Source organism: Pristis pectinata, chromosome 3 (genome assembly GCF_009764475.1).
Source record: "Pristis pectinata isolate sPriPec2 chromosome 3, sPriPec2.1.pri, whole genome shotgun sequence".
Classification (NCBI taxonomy): Eukaryota; Metazoa; Chordata; class Chondrichthyes; order Rhinopristiformes; family Pristidae; genus Pristis; species Pristis pectinata.
Genome location: NC_067407.1, coordinates 67,132,568 through 67,156,303, shown reverse-complemented (window position 1 = coordinate 67,156,303; position 23,736 = coordinate 67,132,568). Strand labels below are relative to the sequence as shown.

Genomic DNA, 23,736 nt, shown 5'->3' with positions numbered 1-23,736 from the left:
TGAAGCTTTATAAACCACTGGTGAGGCACATCTGGAACACTTTGGGAAGATTTGGTTGCCATAGTATTGAAAGCATGAGATTGCTCTAGAGAGGATGCAGAGGAGGTTCACCAGGATGTTGCCTGCGGTGGAGTGTTTTAGTTATGAGGAGAGACTGAATAGCCTGGGATTGCTTCTTTTGAGCGGAGGTGGGTGGGGTTGGGGGCTGACAGAGGTATATAAAATTACGAGGGGCATAGAGTAGACAGTAGTAAACTTTTCCCCATAGCAGAGATGTCTGAAACCAGAGGGCATAGGTTTAAGGTGAGGAGTAGGAGTTTCGAGGGGAACTGAGGAAGAATTTTTTCAGCCAGAGTGTGGTTGGAGCTTGGAATGCCCTGCCTGAGAGGGTAGTGGAGGCAGAGACTCTCACACATTTAAATATCTAGACAAATCCTTGAATCGCCAAAGTATAGAAGGCTATTGGCCAGTTGCCAGTAAATGTGATTAGTGTAGCTTGAGTATTTGGTCAGCATGCACAGGATAGGCCAAAAGGCCTGTTTCTATGCTGTATGGCTCTATGACCCCAACATTCCTAACTCCCTCCAATACATATCTTTTACCTTGGCTCTATGGCCCCTTGATTGTTGACCTTGCTAAAGGAAATAGATCCTCTAATCAAATTCTGAGGGCACCCCAAAGTACTTCACAATGAAGTACTTTGAGAAGTGCAGGCACTGTTATAATATCAGTTGTTGCAGCTAGGGAGAAATATCAGTCATGAGGTCAGGGAGGATTTCCTTTCTTTCTTCAAAATGGTTCCAGGAGACTCATGAATGCTGACCCGACCTTGGTCCAAAATGTGGCTTAAACTGCACTAATGTCAGCCTTGACTAGAAGAGGTGATAGCACCATGACTGTTATAGTGTTGGTACTTGGACCCACAGATACCAGCAGTCCTACCAAGTATCACATTCAAGTCTGCGTGAATCTAGATTGTGAGTGCTGGTCAGCTACTTGAAAATTCCCGGACAAATTTCTCACAAGGTGCAGGCTCGTGCTATACAGCAGGATCCTGCAGAGAGTAGTGATGAGGGGTGCTTTGGCTGCTTTGATTCTTTGTAGCCCTCCCAAGCCCTATGGCGTTCAGATCAGTGATGGCACAGTGGGTGACAGAAGGGTCATTACCACATCTGACGGCGTATTTAACCAGAGGGTCACTGCAAGGAGTTCGATGGCTGTCACTTCAACCAAGTTCCCTGGGTGGAGCTGGGAAAGGATGCCCAGCCAGTGTGTACTTCTATATCATGTCTCTTTCTTTCTTTACAATACAGTCAGCACAAAGCAGCAAGTACAAAACGAGTATGTGCCGAGACCTGAGGCAGCGGGGAGGCTGCCCTCGAGGAGCAAGCTGCACCTTCGCCCACTCCCAGGATGAACTCGAAAAGTAAGTGGCGTTCCAGTTGCTGGGTTGTAACTGCTACACACTGGCGTACTGTGATTGTGTGGCTTCACTGTGGAGGTTTGTCTTTGATGCAGCCTGACTGTCCCTGAACAACAGCCCAAAGCTGCACTGTCTTGATGGGAAACTTGACGTCCCCCTTTTTCGGAAAAGGTGTATTATTCCTTCAGTGTAAGTGTGCACAAATTATCACTCACACATTTTATTCAACAGCTAGTCTCTGCTTTTTATCCTTCCCTCGTGGTAGCAGTCACACCACTTCCCCATTCCTACATCCATGCCAGTGATCATGCCCTCATTTCATTACTACATTTTGTCTCTTGCTAGCCCCAGTTTGTGGGTGCTGCCATATCTAAGTGTCCACATGGGCATTCTGTCCTCCTGTGGGGGTAATCACCCACCCAAACCTACCTCAACTAAATGTTCTGCAGCAACGACAGCTTGTCATTGAGGAATAAGAGCCATGTGTTTCCCAGGGTGGAAATGTCAAATACTAGAGGGCATAGCTTTAAGGTGAGAGAGGGAAAGTTTAAAGAAGTGCAAGACAAGTTTTTTTCACAGAGAGTGGTAGGTGCCTGGAAAGCACTGTCGGGGTAGTGGTGGAAGCAGATATGATAGCAATGTTTAAGAGGCATTTAGGCACATGAACAGGAAAGGAATGGAGGGATATAGACTGTGTGCAGGCTGATAGGATTAGTTTGGGTTGGCATCATGGTCAGCACAGACATTGTGGGTGAAGGTCCTGTACCTGTGCTGTGCTGTTTTGTGTTCTTGCGGTACAGGGACACTGACCCTAATTCTGACATTGTGACTGCAACTGTCTCTGTCATCAACTACCTATTCTCTTTCTAACCACTTAACATAGGCAGGTAAACAAGATTCAGCAAGACTTGGGAATGGAAGGGATAAAAATGTGACATTCAGTGAAAATTCTATCAGCCCATTGCCATGGAAGAGGCTCCACACAGCTGTCAAAGCAGCCTTGTGTTGTTTGCAGTGGTGAAATATGGGACAGACCAGTGCAGACTAGTTGCAAGGTGGCCCAATGGTTAGGAGGAAGACTCCTTTACCGATCTCTAGCAATGTTAAGAAAGCATGCGGAAGATCTGGCTGGTTAGACTTGCATGTGCTGGTGAAGCACAGAATGATGAGAAGGAAGGTTCCTCTGGATGTTGCTTGCACAGATGCCTCACAGAGAAACCAAGACAGGACTGTCAGGGTGGGTTGTGAAGAAACTTGGTCAACCCCCATCCAAAGCACTTGTGTTCAGCTCTGGGCATGTTGTCCATGCAGACGGGTGCAGCCCAGATCCACCAGACTGATATTAGTGAAATATCCACAGAGGTCTGTGGAGGCCAAGTCATTGGGAATATTTAAGGCAGAGTTTCTGCCTTAGGTTCTGGATTGGTATGGGCATTAACGGTTATGGGGAGAAGGTAGGAGAATGGGATTGAGAAAAAAATACTAGCAGTGATTGAATGGCAGAGCAGACTCGTTGGGCCAAATGGCCTAATTCTGCTCCGATATCTTATGGTCTTATGGAAAGAGTTTTAAAGACAGCTTGCAAAAACTATGTTAAAATGTGATTGAATGTAAAAGACCAAGATTGAATTTATTAAGATGCTTAAAGTTATGAAGATGTTTCAGAGGTAGGTAGAGTGGCTACTTACACTGGAGGTACAAGAGCCTGCAGATGCTGGAATCTGGAAAACAAACAAACTGCTGGAGGAACTCAGCAGGTCAGGCAGCATCTGTGGAGGGAAATGGACAGTCGATGTTTGAGGTTGAGACGTCCAGACAAGAACATGCTGAGGATATTAGACTCTGCAATAGAATATAGATAGGTTGAGTGAATTGGGTGAAAACTTGGCAAATGGAGTTTAATGTGGGGAAAGTACGAGGTCACACACTTCAGCAAGAGGAATCCAAATGAGTGGAGTACAGAGGGAGCTGGGTGTTCTTGTGCATAAATCATAAAAAAGTTATCAAACAGGAGCAGCAAGTAGGAAGGCAAATGGCTTTTGCAAGGGGTTAGAGATTAGAAATGGTGAGGTATTGTTACAATTGCACTACTGGGCACCACACCTGCAACAGAACACAGCCCAGCACAGGTTACAAGGGAGGCCCCATCTCCCACTGGCCCAGACTGGGTCCACATTTATCCAGGCAGTGCTAATAACAAAGTCTAGAGAGGTTGCAGACACCAAACCCTGTCTGTATTCCACAGAACAGTCCACCATTCTCCTACTCTGGATGAGCCGTGAACCTGAAATCCCACATCCCTGAGTGAGACTTGCAACGCCTGGACTACCCCAGAACAGGGAATGGGGAATCTCGCATTGAAACTTCATGTCTTGTTTAGACCCCACAGCCAGCAGAGATGTTTTACAGACCACTGTTGCAACCCAAACCCTGTGTTACAGCTCTCCTGGGACTGTCGGTGGGATGGAGTGAAGGAAGTTTTACCCTGCTGTGCTGCACCTGGAACAATAGATGGAATAATGTCAAGAGATACTGCAGGTGTTTGTATGGTGATAGGTAATTTGCAGATTTTGTCGGATGAACCCTAACCCTAGCTAACAGCCCTAGTGACACTGAGGTGATATAAATCACCAATATTATGTATGACTAGAGTCACAAACACCCCACGGGAATGCAGCATCCCTCTCCTGAAAGACATTAGCAAATTATTGGGTGTATGTAACCATCCTTTGTGCCAGTCCTAATAATTGCCAAGGTTTTTGATTTGATTTCATATTTCGTCATAGTTGTACTGGAACACTATCCCTGGGATGTAGTTCAGTGTCCTGACCAATCCACTCCCCTTCCGGAAACAGTAAACAAAATGTTCTGATTCCAGAATGTGACATTGCAGCAAAAATGCAATTGCATAATCCCTGCTGTAGTTCCATGAGGGCCCTGTTGAGGGGGTTCCTTCATGATGGTGTGTTCCTTGGACTCCAGACCTTATTGTGTCCTATGCTGAAATCCGCTAGGATAAGCATCAGGAATTTGTTTCTTTATATTTCAGCCCACTGCTCTGGTTGGACTGGAATGTGTTTTGGGAGGTTACGGCACAATTTCCTGTCTCCAGCCCCCAGTACTACATTCCCACTGATGATCGATCAGTCTCTGGCAGCTTGCAGTGCCCATGGGCTCCAGCAACTACTGCTCCTGGCATGTGGTTCTATTGGGCCACGTGGCCTCTTGGGCATGGAGTATCCCTGCTGACAGCCTGCACGACATGGAACAAAGTGTCCCCATGACGTTTCTTCCTGGCTGCTCACAAGAGTACCGGTGTTTTCACTAATAGAAAGAACACAGAAGAGTACAGCACAAGAACAGGCCCTTCAGCCCACAATGTCTGTGCTGAACACAAGACCAAATTAACCTAAATCTCTTCTGCCTGTACATGATCCATATCCCTCCATTCCCTGCACATTCACGTGTCTATCATAACAACCTCTTAAATGCATCTGCCTCCACCACCACCCCTGGCAGTGCATTCCAGGCACCCACCACTCTCTGTGTAAAAAAAAACTTGCCCCACACATCTCCTTTTAACTTTCCACCTCTCACCTTAAATGCATGTCCTCTAGCGTTTGACATTTCCACCCTGGATAAAAGACTCTGACTATCTACCCTATCTATACCTCTCATAATTTTAGTAAACTTCTATCATGTCTCCCCTCAGCTTCCAACACTCCAGAGAAAACAATCCAAGTTTGTCCTCTCCTTATAACTCATACCCTCCCATCCATGCAGCATCCTGGAAAACCTGTTCTGTACCCTGGTGGGCATGTTTCCCACGCTTTTCTGTCAAGACAAAGCTGCACATTTGGCAACCCATCAGGTCCAATGGCACAGATCTTGTGCTCAAGGACCAGCATGGGAGGCCTGGCTTTTACCAATTATAACCGTGCAAAAGCCTGGCACTCTGCCTGCTGAGAAGGAGTGCATGTTTCTGTAGATTTCCCGGCTCTCATGTTGGGCAAGTGCTTCCCTGGCGTGTCCACCAAGTTCTTTGCTGTCACTTGCATGAAACTGCTGAACTGAAGTTCAAGAACATAGTCATTTCTAAGGTGGGAGGGGCACAGGTCAGGACAGATGAACTTGGGCAGTTTGTCAGTTCAATGGAAGGTCAGGCCAGTACCTTAGTTCAGACAGTTCTCAGGGTGTTCCTGATGAAATCACTGCTCATAGTTTCCTACAAGTACACACTGGCATTTCACTGAAGACCAGTCTAATTGCTGCAGTCTGTAGCCACGTCACATTCCCCAGTGACAGCTTCCGACACAAAATTCCTCTTTGATTTACCAACTCGAGTTGGGCGTATTCCTGCCGCCTTCATCACACACCCTTCTGGAACTGACTGTCCTGCCCTGCACTCCTGCCTTTGCCCACCACACACATCGAACCTTGCAACGTAATGCCTTGCTGGTGTAGTCAACGACCTCTGGCTGGAAGACTCTCAACTTTAAGTGAACCAACAGCTTCCATTGTAAAGCATCCAAAAGGTAGCAAAGGAAAAGATGTGGCTTAGTCTTTGGGGTAACAGTCACTTTCTTGCACCGCACAGCCAAGATTATTTCAGCTGTAATGGGCAATTTTCAGGCACAGGAAAATCTCAGTCCCCAACTGCAAGTCCCAGGTACCTCACCAGCAATCCTCAAACCAGTTGCAACGCAGGCTGACCCATTTGACCTCTTGATGATGTCTCTCACTTCCAGATTTCGCATGAGGAACAAGCGGTTAGCAGCTGGACGGCCCCTCAGCCAATCCCTCACCCAGCTCAGCAAGGTGGGAGGGGTGATGTCGGTCACATCCAACAGCTTGTCAGACGAGGGCTCCTTGGAAGCCGGCACGAAGCCCGTGTCCATTCAGAACGGCATGGTAGCCGCAAGCAACAGCATCGCACAGCTGATATCCCGAGGGACGGACTGCGCCTATGACATTGCCGTGAAGCCGGGCAAAATGGGCGACATGAGTATGAGTGCACCAGGATCGGTGTCGGGATCTCCCCCGGACTCGTAAGGAAACTCTTTATCTTCACTGTAAGATGCATTTAACGTCGGCCCAATAAAAGCCCAAGAGCCCATCAGCTCCACCAGTCACCAGGTGGGTGGGAATCTCCTCGCCAGCTCCAGGAGTCATTCCATGAATAGTCTGCTGCTCAGGACCACTTCATCCAGAGGCCCCGTTCCCCAGTGGATCACCCTCTCACCCATTCCCTGCTCTCTCCACCAGGAGTTCCCACAGCCTTTAGCTGGATGCTGGCAATTTCACTCAGAGTGCAGGGGGTGTTGGAAGCATTGAGAACCAAGAGAAGCTTGTATTTTTATAGTCTGCTTCACATCTTCCATCAGCCCAAACGTTAACAGCCTTCAGACTACTGTCAAAGTGTTACCAGTCATATAATGTGGGAAATCTAACAAGCTAATTTGTGTACAGCAAACACACCAAATGGTGTTTTCAGTGTTATTTGAGGGCTAAGTACTGACTGTTACAAACTCACCTTGTGTTTTGTGATGGTTATGGTATTAGGCAGAATCTACGACAAGCTGAGAAGTATCCAGTCCAACTGGTTGTGCTGGACTTAACATTCCACATGTCTCACCACACTCGTAATTACCTGCTCCCAACCACTCCCATGCCCCATTTTGTGTTCAGCCTCCCCTTAAGTGTTTGAATCCTGTCTGCCTATCACATTCTCAATGCTGTGAAAAGAATGCTCTCAAATAACCTATCTGAATCCCAAGAGATGTGAACACGGATGAATTCTGCCACACTTAATTCAAAAGCAGAGGATGGACATCTAAAACAAATAGAATATGGAAGTATTCAGCAGGTCAGGCAGCATATGTGGCTAGAGAAATAAATGGGAATTAACCTTTTCAGTTCAATACCCTTTTGTCAGAACCTGAACCCTTTAACTTTTTTTTAATCTTAAAAAGGGGGAAAAGGTAAAAGAAACAGATCAGGGCAAGGTCAGTTGGGCTCATCAACCTGACGACTGAAGCAAGCATAAACAATATCTCGGAGTGGAGAACGACCCTAAACGTTCCCTCCCTCCACCACCAGTGTGTGGTGGCTGCAGTGTGCTGCAACAGCACCTTCCAAACCCACAACACAGGATGTCACCAAGCAGGATGTGGGCAGCATGTGTGTGAAAGTGCCATCACCTTCACTGGCAGTGGTTTTTAGGAGCTGGCTCATGACCACACCTCTGTTATGGATAGGCAACAAATGCTGGCCTTGCCAGCAGTGCCCACATCCCAAATAGTAAATTAACTAAATATTAAAGAAATCTCCCCCTCCAGCCTACTTCCCTGTTGCGTCAGAACATTGCTGCACCATTCTCCCTCCACACACCTGTATCGCTTCCACTTCCCGTGTCTTACAAAAATTCACCAATAGTTATGTGGCTCATCGCTTCTGCAGCTCTTTGCAAAAAGGGGGTTCCAGGTTCTCAGTGCAGCTTCTGCAAAGAGGTGCTTCCAGCTTCCAGACACCACTTCTCAGTGAAAGTGACAGCCCTTGTTAGAAGGTTAAAACGTGATGACTCTTGATTTGCAACCAGAGGAAATAGGTTCTCTCTTTATGCATCCCATCAGCTCCTTTGACCCTGCTGTAAGAGCAGGGGAGTGTTCTGTGGCACAACCTGACCTCATAATTTAACCCTTTGAACCTCTGATCTCATTCTGCACGATCTGCTCTGCACCCTTCCAAAGTTCTTTCTGTTACCCCATCCTAATCCAGCAGGTATCAGTGGCACCACCATCAGCACCTTGAACAAAGTCTCTCCATGCACATATCTATGTTCTGTCTCTAGAGGGCACAGGTTTAAGGTGAGAGGAGAGAAATTTGAAGGAGATTTGAGGGGCAAGTTTTTCCACACTGAGGGTGGTGGGTATCTGGAACGAGCTGCCAGAGTAGGTGGTGGAAGCAAATACAATTACAAGGTGCTTGGACAGTAGTGGGATAGGAGAGGCTTAGAGGGATACAGGCCCAATGCAGGCAAATGGGATGAGTGTAGATAGACATCATTGTCGGTGTGGACAAGCTGGGACAGAGGGCCTGTTCCTGTGCTGTACAATTCTATGATCCTGGATTGGTGGTGACCAAAGGTCAAATCCCACCATAGTAAATTATTAAGTAAATGCGGTCATTGATAAGCAAGTATTATTTCTGAGAGTGATGCTACTATATATAAAAAGCAAAGCACAGGTAGGAGGGAAAACCTCACCAGCACCCTTTCAGGGCAGTGTGTCCCTTAGGTATTAATTAGAAGAGCAAGGGAATTCTCTCTGGTGTCCTGGTCAATATTTAATTCATCAACTAACAGTATCTGGTGGTTTTCTCCTTGCTGTGGGCTATGTTTCCTACATGACAACAACTGCACTTCAGCAGTGTTTCATTGGCTGTAATAACTTCCTAAGATTTTCTGAAGTTGCAAATGTTGTTTCCTTTTTCTTTCAGCTAGTGGTGGGCAACACATGTTGGTTCTTGCCAATGTCAAACTGAGATCAAAAATTACCTCTAAGTCCAGCACCAAGAGAGAGCAATACCTCTGTCAATCCCTCCACCCCTCATACAACTACAACCCAAATCATAGGTCATCCTCTCCCCAGCCCACCCCAAGGATTGTCTAAAGACAATGGGAGTTGTTTGTGGTAGGTCCACAGATGTTCGCTCTGATCCAGTGCTAACCATCCCTATATCTCCAAAGGACTATAGCCCTGCCCCCCTCACCTCCCCATGAAACACAGAGACACAAGAGACTGCAGATGCTAGAATCTGGAGCAACAAACAACCTGCTGGAGGAACTCAGCGAGTCAAGCAGCATCGGTGGGTGGAGGGAGGGAAGGGAGATGGGGAAGGAATTGTTGACGTTTTGGGTCAACCCCTGCATCAGAAACCTCAACAACTCCTCTCCCTTCAAATGCTGCTCGACCTGCTGAGTTCCTCCAACAGGTTGTTTGTCACTCCCCACAAGACGTGCTGTCTGTGACCATTCCCTCTCTGCCAGATCCTGATGGCAAGGTGCACAATTAACCAGGATCCATTGATCAAACAGTCACACAAGTACTTGGTCTCAGCCTCCTTGCTCGAGGAACTGGATGGGCTACTCCTGTTCTTGTGTTCTTTCCCTTCTCCAGTGTCTGTTGCTCTCCCCACATTGCTTCAAGCTAATCCTTTCCTTCCCTGTATCTCAGCAGGATCGATTTGCCACAGAAGAGCTCCCTTGGTACGGTGCCAATCAGTGCCCTCTCCGTGCCACCGCGAATAAGTGCCGAGATGCCACCCATGCCGGTCTCCAAGCAGATCCAGATGGTACCACGGGGATCACAAATGTACTCCCCTGGCCAGCAACCTGATGTGTACTACCAGGACCCGAGGAGCTCAGCTGCTTCCTATGAGCCACCACAGTATCCGCCAAGTAAGCAGTCTACTTGTTGAAGAGTTAGCCCTTGTGAGGCCCACACCACAGAACACAGACGTGGTAGCAGGCAGAGCTGCAGAAGGACCATTGGAGGGCAGCAAGGGGAAGCAAACTCACCAGGTGTTGGGAGAGTGCAGAAGACAAACAAGGCATTCTAAGTTACTGCTATGCCTCTAGTCAGACAACTGCAGCCGTGCCAGTGTATGGATGAGCTACAAACCAGAGTTTATGTAGGGAAAGGAAAGCAGAGTAATTAAAGATGACCAAAGACGCTAGTACCAAGATCAGTGGATTCAGGGGACAGGGTCATTCTCAAAGTAATTAGTACATTAGGGACATATAATAGACTCTTAGATAGGCACATGAATGATAGAAATATGGAGGGCTATGTGGGAGGGAAGGGTTAGATAGATCTTAGAGCAGGATAAAATGTCAGCACAATGTCATGGGCTGAAGGGCCTGTATTGTGCTGCAATGTTCTATGTTCTAAAAGTCAAAGTTTATTGTCATATGCAGAAATATATGTATGCACAGGTGCAATGAAAAACTTACTTGCAGCAAAATCACAGGCCCATAAAATTTGTGACACAACATTCACAAGGAAAACTTAAATTAAACATAATTTATACAAGAAAGAACATAATTAGAACAAAAAATAACGAAGTACATTGTAGTGCAAAAGTGGTCATAGTGTTACTTTCCTGAGGTAGTGATTAGGGTTTTGCAGGTTGGTTCAAGAACTGAATGGCTGAAGGGAAAGTAGTTCTTCTTGAACCTGGTGGTGTGGGACTTCAGGCTTCTGTACTTCCTGCCTGATAGTAGCTGCGAGAAGATGGCATGGCCTGGATGGTGGGGATCTTTGCTGATGGATGTTGCCTTCTGGAAATGTATTGGGCTGAGTCCACTACTCTCTGAAGCTTCTTGTGTTCCTGTCAGTCTGGCAGATGGGTGGTGGTGACAGATGACTGGATTAATATTGTGGGGACTGACGGTGGAGGGGTATTAGTTGAAGGTCTCTTCTGTTCCATTACTTTGCCGATTACTCAGTGTGACCCTTGTTACTCTCTCCTGTTGCAGAGTGTGGCCACCAGATGGTGCATCATTTTGAGCAGAGAGTTCAGGGAGCAGTGTCAGGAGGGGAAGGGCTGGGGAGTGCATGAGGGGGGAGACACCCCTTGGAACAGCCAGTTTATTCTGACGGTGGACAATCTCATTCCAGTATGTCACCTCCCGTTTTCTACAGTTTGCAGTGTATTTGCAGCATTCTGTATATCAATGCAACAGAGTTGTTTCAGATCATGGCTAAGCCAATTGGCTCATCACGCCTGCTCTGCCATTCAGAACAATCACGGCCGATCCTCAACCTCTGCACTAACCCCATATCCCCTGATACGCTCTATCTATAAATCCATTGATCTCTTTAATACAGTGACTGAGACCACAGCTCCCTAAGGTGGTGCACTCTGAAGATTTGCTACTGACAGTGTAAAACGATTTCTTCTCATCTCTGCCTTGAATGGTTGACCCCTTATATTGGAACAACCCTTTTTCTGGTTATTCCAGTGAGGGAATACATCATCCCTACATTTATCCTGTCAAACCCAGTGAGTATTTTGTATGTTTCAGTGAAACCACCACTTACTCTTCTAAGTAGGCTCAGTCTGCTTATACAATTTTATACAATTCCCTTTTTATACAATTCCCTACCCCTGCCAGAATTAATGGTGAATCTGCTGCACTCCCTCTGTCACAAGTGTATCCTTCCTAAGGTAGAGAGATCAGATGTGCACAATATTTCAGGCGCAGTCTCACCAGAGAATTGTGTACTTGAGTCATTTTGCAGTAAAGGCCAGTGCTTGCCTTCCTAATTATGTACTGTACCTGCACGTTAACCTTCAATAATTTGAGTGCAAGGACACCCAGGTCTCTCTGAACACCAACACATTTCAGTCTCTCACCATTCAAAATATACTCTGTTTTTCTTTTTTTTCACCATTGTGGATGACCTCACATTTTTTCCTCCTTATTTCACCTGCCACATCCTTGCCCATTAGCCTGAAGCTCCAACCCCCACTACCACCCAGTTTAGGCATCGTCCCCTCATCCAAATTATTGATGTAGATTGTAGACAACCCCACTCCCTTTGACGGCACATTCAATGCAACCTACCAACCAAAAACAACCCTTTTATTCCTACTCTTTTTTTAACCAATTCTTAATACACAACTCTACATTACCCCCAATGCTATGCTCTCTAATTTTGATTATTAACTCTACTGAAAGTCCAAGTACACCACATCAATTTGTTCGCCCTTTTCTATTCTGCCAGGTACATCCCTACAAAAAAATTGCAAACAGTTTTGTCTGGCACGATTTCCTTTTGTTAAGTCCATATTGTGTCTGTCCAATCCTATTATTAATTTCAAGCCAATTGAGACTGATCAAATTGGCTTTGCATCCAAATTGATTCCAGATTATAAACCACACTCTCATTCCCATTAATGGTCAGTTTTTTTTTAATGGGCTTCCTGAAGGGAAAGCTTTAGATAAAGAGAGAATCAGCAGATATTCACTGACAAAGTTAAAGAAGGTACAAATCAAAGTCCAAGGTTCACTCACAGCTCAATTTGGTAGTTCTGACCAGTGGGTCTGGGTTCAAGTTCCCTCTCCCAACACAATCTGGGCTGGTATTGTACATCTGATGCAGAGAGTTGACACTTGGAAATACTGTCCTTGCAGTGAGAAATAAGTCCTTAAGTGCTCTCTCTGGTAGATGTAGGTGTTCCCTAGGTATGTGTTGTTCTGTACGTAAACTATCCACACCCCAAGATATGCTTCCAGCTTGTAACACACTTCCACATACAGTAAAACTCTGATAATCCGCATGCTCAGACTTCTGGAGTTGGATTAGCAAATTTTCTTGACATTTGGATGTTATTAATTTTAGATATTACACTGTTTTACAATAAATTTCCTGGTGAATCCGATAAGTTTAAAGGGAGCACAGGACCCTGGTTAGTTGAAAGAAAAGCGAGAACCAAAAGGCAGAAGGAAACACAAAAGTGAAGGCCAGGGTTATTGGGAGGGAGTGTGGGAACTGGGTCTCAGAGAGTGGAGGGATGGAGTGTGGAACCAGGGCCCAGAGAGTCAACAAATATTATCCCAGTGAGCCAGATGCCAAACCATCAGGATTTCTGAATGGTTGGACACTGGATTTATCAGAGTTTTACTATGTCTGTTACTCTACATTTAAACCACCTGAATCTTTCTATTAGGTTGCAGCCTGAATTGGAGGATATTGAAACATACAAGACCCTCAGGGGTATTGTCAGCGTGGATGAGGCGAGGATCTCTGTTGAATATTTTTTAAGGGAGAGGTGGATGGATTCTTGATAAGCAAGCGGATGAAAGGTTGTAATGGGTAGTCAGGAATGTGGAGTTGATTTTGCATTCAGAGTAACCACAGTATTAAATAGCAATCCTTCTAATTCATGTGTTTGATACTATCAAAAACGATGAAGATACAATGTGTGATGCAAGCTCTTTTTAAATGTGATATTTTGTTGAGATCTGTTCTTCTTTCCCCAGACCTTTACTACTCTCACCACTCGTCCGGATCTGTGACACCCTACCTACCGCACTACAGACGGGCAAGCAACGTACCAGAACCCCCTCTGCCTCCTTCCAGTCTCCAGTACCAGGACCATTACCCATCCTACATTCAGGAGAGGATGGGAAGCTCTCAGTACTCCAGCCCTCAGCAGTACCAGCTGGCACAACCGGTTTCAGGAATGTACCCTCCCCATTACGATGGGCGGCGGATCTACCACCCTCCACAGTCTTACCCGAGGGAGGATATGCGAAACAGCCCAATACCAGTTGACGTGCCATCTGCAGTAACCAACTGCATTGCAGAGCCGAGGGAACGCTATGCTCCTGAAAGCTACTATACCATGAGCTCACACCCCAGCCAGATCAGGCCTGCATACAGGGTAGGTCCCGTTGGTAGTATTTGAGACTGCTACCACCTTGTGTTCGGTGCAATCTTCATGGAATTTCTGCTGTTGTCAGTCTGTTCCGTACAGTCAGAAATCATTTGGTGAACCTTGTGGTATCTGTTTCCTTGTCAGAATTCTCTCTGCAGCCAGTCAGTGTCCAATGCACACTGCAGAAATAACCCCATTTTCATTTCTTCTGAACTCCACCCAAACACAGGGAGGCATTAATTATTTCATTCAAATGCCACAGAAAGATGTCAGCAAAACAAAAGAGCTGGTCATTGACTTAAGGAAAGATGTCAAGGGTAAGTTTTTTACTCAGAGTGGTGAGTGCGTGGAATGGGCTGCCGGAAACGGTGGTGGAGGCGGATACGATAGGGTCTTTCAAGGGACTGTTAGATAGGTACATGGAGCTGAATAAAATAGAGGGCTATGGGTAAGCCTGGTAATTTCTAGGGTAGGGACATGTTCGGCACAGCTTTGTGGGCCGAAGGGCCTGAATTGTGCTGTAGTTTTTCTATGTTTCTATGAAAGGGGGCAGTGTACCTGCAACTGTCTACATCAGTGGTGCTGAGGTTGAGATGTCCTAAGAGTGAACATCACCAATAGCCTGTCCTGGTCCAACCACAGACGCCATGGCCAAGAAAGCTCAGTAGCGCCTCTACTTCCTTAGAAGGCTAAAGAAATTTGGCACGTGACACTCACCAACTTTTATCAATGCACCATAGAAAGCATCCCATCTGGATACATCACAGCTTGGTATGGCAACTACTCTGCCCAGGACCACAAGAAACTGCAGAGAGTTGTGGACACAGCCCACCACATCACTGAAACCAGCCTCCCCTCCATGGACTCTGTCCATACCTCTCGCTGTCTTGGTGAAGCAGCCAGCATCATTAAAGACCCCACCCACCCGGTTCATTCTCTCTTCTCCCCTTTCCCATCAGGCAGAAGATACAGGAGCCTGAGGGCACATACCACCAGGCTCAAGGACAGCTTCTATCCCACTGTTATAAGACTATTGTTCCCTTATACAATGAGATGGACTCTTGATCTCACAATCTACCTTGTTATGACCTTGTACCTTATTGTCTACCTGCACGTCCTCTGTAGCTGTAACAATTTACTCTGTATTCTGTTATTGTTTTTACCCTGTACTACCTCAATGCACTGTGTAATGAGTTGATCCGTACGAACGGTATGCAAGACAAGTTTTTCACTGTACCTCGGTACAAGTGACAATAATAAACCAATGCCAATACCAAAAAAAGGACATATTAGCACTGGATTATCCTGTGTGGTGATGCAACATTGCTGCGGCATTTACAGCTTGCCCTTTGGAACAAATTGGAATGGATACAAGGTGTAGGTCTCTCTGGATACGAGACCAGTCCAGTAATCATCTCTGTTCAGGTGCCCCTCTTCCCGTTCCAGACCAGCCCAATAGTCACCTTGCTTCCAAGTATTCCATGGTCCCATTCTGAACCTTTGTCCAAATATCCCATTCCTATTCTGGACCATCTCAGTAAACACTTCCCATTCAGATATCCCATCCTCCTATTCCAGACCAGCCCCAGACCAGTGGTAATCTGGACCAGTCCAAGCATCATCATCTGGCCTGATATGCCTCTGTCCTATTCCGGGCCAGCCCAGGAAGTTCCTACCTTCAAGGTGCCCCTGTGAGCTTTGCTGGACACACAATAGAATGGTAAACAGTCGTAGAGGAATTAATGGTGGCTGAAGGGAATCCCGTGAAGCTGAGAAGGGATGGAAAATGAAGACTTTGTTGCCCTGCCCTGAAGGTGGAGGGGTACAGAAGGAAGCTGTGAACCAGTTAGATTGAATTGTCACTGATGAAGGCGAAATGTGGGAAACCTAGAGTGCTGCCCCTTGAGAGGGTCACTGAGCCCAGATGGCAGCTGCCTGGGATAGCGAGAGTGAGGGCAGTTTTTCCAGCATCCCTCAGTGGAAACTTGCCCACCTCTCTCCATGAGGGGGTTACAAGAAAACTGTCAGCCCTGCAAGAGTATTGTGTAAACGTACAGGACTAAATCACCCAGAAAGGCAGGAGCATCATGTCTGACAGAACTAATGGAATTCTTTGAGCCAATAATCGAGTCCATTTGCAAAGAAAGTGCAGTGGATTTGGGGAGTTTGGAAATTTAAAAGCTTTTGATTTGATAAGGTGCCATGTTGTTGATACGATGAAGCACACAGTATGCATGGGGAATGGCAGCATGGATAGGAGATGATCAGACAGCTTTTGGATTGGAGAGATGTCTGCAGGTCAATGTTGAGGCAATTGCTGCAGCTGGATTTCTATAACTCAATGATTGAAGGATGTGGGGCATCCAATAAGGAAAAATAGGGGAGCAGAATGCCTAGTAGCTTTTGTGAGAGAAAATGGATAAATATTTGAAAACGGTCAAGGGAAATGGAGTAGGTGAAGTTATAAAAGTCGACCTGCACTCTGTAATAAATCAGAGAACTGCAGAACCGAAGAACTTATGATTAATGCTTTATTATCTTTAACGCTAGAGGGAGTGAGGGATACAGAGAAAGAGCAAACAGTGTAACCCAAGCTCTGTACTGACCCTCACTCAAAGAAGTCTCGGATACTGCATATCTTTATACTCATTTTCGTGGGAAAGCTGCACTTACTAAGGCAGTTGTTGACATGAAACTTTTATCACAAGATATGTCTTAACAAAATTACTTTCTCTCCCACTCACACCTGGTCCCAGATCCAGACAAAAACATTATCACAGGTAACATTACCCCAGGTAATTCTTCACCCTGGAAAGATACTGACAATGAGAAGCATACCATTAACCCTTACATTGCCAGTCATTAACCCTTGCAATCCCAGCTATCTTTTACAGAGGAAGAGATTAGTTCTAATAGAGAACCAAGAGAAATGGGGTAGATGGACCAAAGGGTTAGGGGTTAGTTCTAACAGAGAGGCAGCATGGGTATGATGACCTCAGTGCTGTATGTGTGATCCTTGGGCTTTCCCCATCATTTGAATTTTGCAATTTTCTTGCACTCTCTTCTGTATCATACAAGCTGTCCAACATCTTCACCAAGCCATCAGTCTCCTGTGTCAGGACAGACAACTGTGGAAGTCCTGTGTACACTTTTACTTTCCAGTGTTATTCCGTGGGTGGTGTGGGGCTGAGTGCTACTGTGAGCCTGACTGAGGTCTGCTAACTCAGCACAGAGTTCTTCTGCTACCTGATCCCATGTTCATTTTATTACAGACCTGCACTAATACTGCAGCAAACAGTGCCTTTGCCCAACAAGGATTGGCTGTTGCTTCTGCCAGTAGAATTTACACTGCAGCAGCAGGCTTTTCAGCCCATCTGGGTTCTGCCTCTCTTTGTATGTTTAAGCTTCCTTCCACCTCATTCATATAAATCTACCTGCACATCCTCTGATTGCTTTCGCGCTCAAGTCATTTCTGCTTGTACACCAACACCAAGCACATCAATCATTTCATCTGCCAGCAAGATCCACGTTCTAACTGCCCATGGAGAAAAGCAAGCAAGCATTGTTGACTGTCCTCTTTTGTTGCAGGATCCTCACAGCAGGGTGCCCCAGCACCAACCTCAGCCCCAGCCAAGTCTGGATTACCTGCACCGACGAAGGAAAGAACTCATGGCTCAGCTGGAGGAGCGGAAAACCATCTCTCCACCCCCCTTCCCCCCGACAGCAGTGATGCCATCTTCATTTGTGGATGTTTCCCCGGAGGTACTTGAAATGTTCCTTTTTCTGTTGCAAGGAGGTGCGGCCACAGAGTCTGGGAGTGAACGGCAGTCTCTGGGCCAGGCTTGGGGCTTCACCCTCAGGGTTGTGTTAATGTGAGGACAACTCCATCGAGCTGCTTTCAGACAGCGACATCCTCACACTGATGATTGTAGGTCCTCCTCAGCGTACAAATGCCAGAGGTGTACAGTCCAGCACGTACAGACAAGCGCTTGCAAGACTGGTGGGATGGATTTTCCGGCTGCTGCAGGGCTACAGGCATCTTCTGCCAGGTGGGAACCCGGTTTCCGGCCACATTTCCGACTTGCGAACTGTCCGGGTTATGAACAGTTCACAGGAACGGAACCCTGCTGTAACCTGCAGAGGACCTATATGGAGCAAAGAGCGAGCTGCTGGACAAACTCAGCAGGTCAGGCAGCATCTGTGGAAGGGAAATGGACAGTTGACGCTTTGGGTCAAGACCCTTCATCTGGACTGAAAGATAGAGGGGAGATAGCCAGTATAAAGAGGTGAGGGGAGAGGGTGGGGCCAGAGCTGGCAGATGATTGGTGGATCCGGGGAGGAGGAGGGGAGAGTGGGAATAGCGACAGAGGCTGGGAGGTGGGAGGTGGAGGTGACAAAGGGCTGCAGATGGTGGAATCTGACAGGAGGGGACGGTGGAGCATGGAATCATGGGAGGGAGGTGGGGTGGGAAAAGAAACCGGGCGATAGGGGGCTGGAAGGGAGTGGTTTGGGTGAGTGTAGGAAGAACTGGGTAGACCAGGAGGAGAGAGCAGAGGGACAGGGGGAGCAGGTTACCTGAAACTGGAGAATTCAATGTTCACGCATCAGGTTTTAGACATGGGTTTTGACCTGCAGTAGGTTTCCTGCCAGTCAGTGACCCAGACCAGTTAATGACTCCAGTCAAAGATCCCTAGGCTGGACCCAGCCCTTTTATGCTCTGTTCGCAATCCAACAAGTAGTTTGTGCTGTATCAAGTTCAGTTGTAAATCCTTTACCTTGTTTTTCATTGCACAGTTCAATGTGACACAAGTTTTGTTCTTTTAGTAGCTCTTGGTTTCAGAATCCACTTGGTCTAACTGTTGTATCTTTACATGCTTAGTATTCCGATGAGGACCTAAAATCAGTGAAGAAGTACAAGGACCATGATTACACTGCTCAGTACTCGCCCTGGTCTTGTGACACAATTAGTTCTTACATTGGCAGCAAAGATGCACAGCCCAAAGACATTATGACTTCCAGTGGCCTGGAGATGACGGTAAGGCTTACTCAGGCAGTGTAAGTGAGCAGACTAATTCTTGCTGATTTAACTTTGCCAGTGAGTAACTGAACTGTGCCAAACCGGCTCATCCGAAGTTAGGAATTGACCAAAATAGCAGCAGAGCAACCATGAGTGCATTAGCGTCTCTGGACAAGGGGAGTCTCTAACATTTCTGTGAATAAGGTTATGGGGGGGGGGGGGGTGGTGTGGAACTACCTATTGATTTTTGTGGTCCAGGCTTGCACACAGATGTTGGCTACTTTGGTGAAGTGTCTGCAAGCCTAGAGGGCCCAGAGAAAAATGCCACAGTTCCTGCTCAAGTCTCGTTGAGTCACCACAGGACATAACACTGATTGGTTTATTAACTCTATTCCTCTGGAAAATTGTGCTCATTTAAGATGAAAAAAGGCCAATACTTTCCACACCTGAATGTTAATATTTGATACAGCACAGAATAGATACAGAATGTAGCTCCCTCAATACTGTCTCATTAAACACTTTCAGGAAAAGAACAGCACAAAGTATAAAGAAAATACTCTACACAATCCTATCAAACACTGCCGAAGGCAGGAGCTCATAGATTCATACCACCATGTCTACTCCAAATATCAAGTACCTTTCTATACTCTTCCCATTTACTAGCACTTGTCTATACCTTTCTATTCCATGGTGATTCAAGTGCTCATCCAGATACTTCTTAAAAGTTGTGAGATTACCTGCCTCCACCTCTTTCTCAGGCAGAGGTTCCAAATTGTAACTGCTCTCTGGGTGAGGTAAATTCTTTCTCAGATCCCTTTAAACCTCTAAGTCCTCAACTTATGCCCTCCGGGGCAAGGACAGATGGGTTAGCTACTGAGTGAAGCTTCCTCTGCACTGTCCCATCACACACTCCCAGGGCAGGGACAGCACAGGTTAGACACAGTAAAGCTCCCTCTGCACTGGATCTCACACAGGAAAGGGACAGCAAGGGTTAGATCCAGAGTCAAGCTGCATTCATTTCAGAAGAATGAAGTGGTTTGGTTGGTCATTGCTACTGGCAACTGATTTTTGTTTATATTTGATCTGAGAGTTGAAGCAGCTTACTGTTGTTTGGGATGTGTGCACTTGGAGAACTACCAGTCATATCATGTAGGACCATTACAATGTATGGGGAGAGAGAGATAGAGAGGACGTCCATCTCTCAATGAGACATCCCACAGTCACAATGCAAAAGGTGAACGACAGTGGCTGACTAACAACAGAGCCCAATTCCAGTGGCATAAATATTTTGTGAAGCATTAAATCCAAGGGACACTGCAAAGGGCAGTGATAGGACCATGTTGTTGGGACAGGCGGGTGTGTGTTGATTCTGCTGGATTTTCTTCACGTGCCTGCTAACATGGTGAATCATTGACAGAAAGATTTTGTACTGTTGTTCTCAGAACTGTGTACAGTGTATAAATGGTAAGTGAACATGAGAATCACATGTGCTGTAATCTTTGGAATCCTGAATACCTGGGTCAGTGCATATATTTTAATGTCCTGAGATAAAATTTCCCCCTTCCCTCCCAAACAAGTTATATTGATTTGCACATAATTTACTTCAGGCTTGAAATGGGTCAAGCTTGTGTGTGTAATGACAGGGCCCATGCCAGGGGTTGGAATAATGACGCAACATCATTCACGTTGTCTTTTATGCAGCTATGATCTTTCCACTTCTGGGGGAATCCAAGATCTAGTGGCTGTATAAAGTAAACCACAAAGAAATCCAATGGAGAATCCAGGAAATGTCTTCACCCAAAGAATGTGTAGAATGTGACACTCTATACCGTAAGGGGTGGTTGAGGTGGACAGGCAAGAAGAAGTGAGATAAGCACAAGAGGGGGAAAGATGTTCTAATGGTGTTAGATGAGGAAAAGTCTTAATCGGAGCATGAACATTAGCATGGACCTTTGGCCCTCTGTCCATGTATGTTTTACATTATTTACATTATTTTAAACTAACCTATGACATTTTTCCAAAAAAGTTTATCCATTGATTGCAGGATGAAGACTTCAGGATGGAGACAGGGGGTGGGGGGGGGGAGGAGGAGGAGGTTGGGAACTGGTGAACTTACTGTATGTTTCAATATATCACAGCTGTGTTCAGAATTCAACATTTGAGAAAGCTTTGGAAACTGGTGCCAAAATCTAAAGGCCAGGAGCACAGTCAGCCCAAGTTGAATCAAGTGCTTCTGACTGGAGCTCCAAAATTGTCATTTCACCCAACCTGGCCCCCATCTCCCTCACCCCATCCCCAACCATCAGGAAGGTGAAACATGACATGCTCTGTGCTGCCCATGTAGGAAACATCAGAGAGGCAACCACAATGAGGCACCAAATGGCTTGCCAGATTTTTATGATTATTGGGCTTGTTGGTGCAATGGTGTGCTTTCTAATCAATTACACATGAATTGACATCTTCAACAGAATGTTGACGGTAAAGGCCTGCGGGAGCAGCTGATGAATCTCGACATTCAGAGGAGAGCCTCTGAAAACAAGGAGGAGGATCCCATCATCCCGTTTGGGGAGCTGCCGACTGTTTCGAAATTTGGTGCCATTTCCCGCACTTCCAAAACCAGCTATCAGACAACGGGGCCAGTGCAAGCTATGGCTTCACAAAGCATTGCCACCAAGCCCATCAGTGTCTCAGGTAATGCAGCTCGCAGGTAAAGAAAGTTACAGCAGGTGCCGTTAGCTGCCCAACTCAACATTCTGGTGAGTGCAGGACAGTAACTCCCTCTGGGGTATTACAGTGAGTGAAGGGCAGTAACTCTGCACTGGAGAGGTTGCAGAGGAGATTCACCAAGAAGTTGCCTGGGATGGAATGCCTCAGTGATGAGGAGAGAGGCTGGGTCTGTTTTATTTGAGTGGAGGAAGTTAAGAGGGGACATGATTGAGGAATATAAAATTATGTGGGGTATAGATAGGGTAGACTGCAGGAAACTTTTCCCATATCAGAGGGGCATAGATTTAGGGTGGTGGGGGGGATTTAGAGGGGATCTGAGAAGGACGTTTTTCACCCACAGAGTGGTGAGTACCTGGAACGCACTGCCAGAAAGGGTGGTGGAAGCAGAGTTGATGACAGCATTTAAGAGGTGTCTGGACAAGCACTTGAATTGCCTCGGCATAGAAGGCTGTGGGCCAAGTGTTGGAAGATGGGGATTAATATGGATGGGTGCCCACTGGTGGGCGGAATGGCCTGTGTCCGTGCTGTATGACTCTGACTCTAAAGACAGTAACTCCCTCCTGGATATTGCAGTCAGTGAAGGACGGTAACTCTCTGGTGGTTCCACTAACTGGTGTTTATTAAGTCTCCTGGATGTTTGCTTCCTCTTACAGCCACATGAACCAGTGTAGGTTGGCAAGATCTTGGTGCTATTACGAGGATCTGTTCTGGAGTTCAAAACAAATGAGGCCATGTGGGTAGGGGAGTACTTAAAAAGGAAATTAGGATGGCAAAAAGGGGGCACAAGATATCACTTCAATTTTAAAGAAAAATCTGAAGCATTTTATAAATATCTTAAGGACAAAAAGATAACCAGTGAAAGAGTGGGGCCATTAATAACCAAAGGGAGCCAAGGGATTCCTTGGTATTCACCCAAAGCAAAGGACATTGTAGTTGGAGAACTTGAGGAGGGAGACAGTGTTATCATTGTAAAGGAGTTATAAGATCTCTTGTGGACTTGAAAGGCGGATAAATCCCAGAACCTGATGAGATGTATCCCAGGCTGCTATGGGAGGCAAGGGAAGAGAGTTCTAGGGCCCTGACAGGGCCATTTAAAGCTTCACTGACCATAGGTGAGGTGCCAAATGACGACAGGACAGCAAGTGTTCAAGGAGAGCATCAGGGAAATGCCAGTTAATTCACAGGCCTGTGAGTCTGATGTCAGTGGGAGGGAAGTTGCAGGGAAACATTCTGAAGGATAGGATTAACCGACACTTAGAAAGTAGGGATTGTTCAGGGATAATCGGCATGGTTTTGTTAGAGGGAGGTCTTGTCTGTCCAATTTGATTTTTGAAGAAGTAAAAAAAATATATATTGATGAGGGCACTGCGGTTGATGTAATTTACAATGACTTCAGTAAGACCATTAATGAGGTCCCACGTGGAAGGCTGGTCCATAAGGTTAGGGGCCATGGGATCCAACGCAAATTGGATCCAAAATTGGCTTGGTAATAGGAGATGGGGGGGATTGTGGAGGGTTGTTTTTTTCTGATTGGAAGCCTATGACCAGTGGTGTACCACGGGGGTCGGTGCTAGGACCCTTCATGTTTGTTGTATCTATGTTGATATTTGGATGTGAATGTAGAAGGTATGAATTGTAAGTTTGCAGATGACACAGAAATTGTGCTGTGGTTGAAAGTGAGCAGAGTAGTCAGGCTACAGAATGATATTAATCAGCTGATAAATTGAGCAAAGCAATAGCAGGTGGAATTTAATCAAGTTTGGGAGGTCAACTAAGATGTTAGCAGTGAATGGTAGGGCCGTAGGGAGTATTGAGGACTAGAAGGGCCTTGATGTACAAGTCCAAAGATCCCTGAAGGTGACAGCACTGGTTAGGCCACAGCTGGAGTACTGCGTACAATTCTGGTTGCTACACTACAGGAAAGATGTGATTGCACTGGAGAGGGTGCAGAGCAGATTCACCAGAACATTGCCTGGAATGGAGCATTTGTGAGGATAGACTGGAGCACAGGAGGCTGAGGGGGGGGGCATATAAAATTGACGGGTGTAGCTTGGGTAGATAATAGGAAATTTTTCCCATAACAGATGTGTCAAAAACTAGAGGCCAGATGTTTAGGATAAGA

At 46.2% G+C, this 23,736-nt stretch overlaps 1 protein-coding gene across 4 annotated transcripts in view; it reads left to right on the top strand.

Moving 5' to 3' along the window:
• LOC127568134 (roquin-1-like) overlaps positions 1-23,736 on the top strand; it is a 103,003-nt gene that overhangs the window by 71,875 nt on the left and 7,392 nt on the right. For 3 of the 4 annotated variants that reach the window (XM_052011499.1, XM_052011500.1, XM_052011501.1), the window contains 7 exons: positions 1,314-1,426; positions 6,172-6,471; positions 9,658-9,881; positions 13,473-13,876; positions 17,459-17,632; positions 18,750-18,905; positions 21,356-21,578. In XM_052011499.1, coding sequence (XP_051867459.1) covers positions 1,314-1,426; positions 6,172-6,471; positions 9,658-9,881; positions 13,473-13,876; positions 17,459-17,632; positions 18,750-18,905; positions 21,356-21,578 — 1,594 coding nt within the window. The remainder of the gene's footprint in view (positions 1-1,313; positions 1,427-6,171; positions 6,472-9,657; positions 9,882-13,472; positions 13,877-17,458; positions 17,633-18,749; positions 18,906-21,355; positions 21,579-23,736) is intronic. The other variant, XM_052011502.1, reaches the window with a different exon arrangement.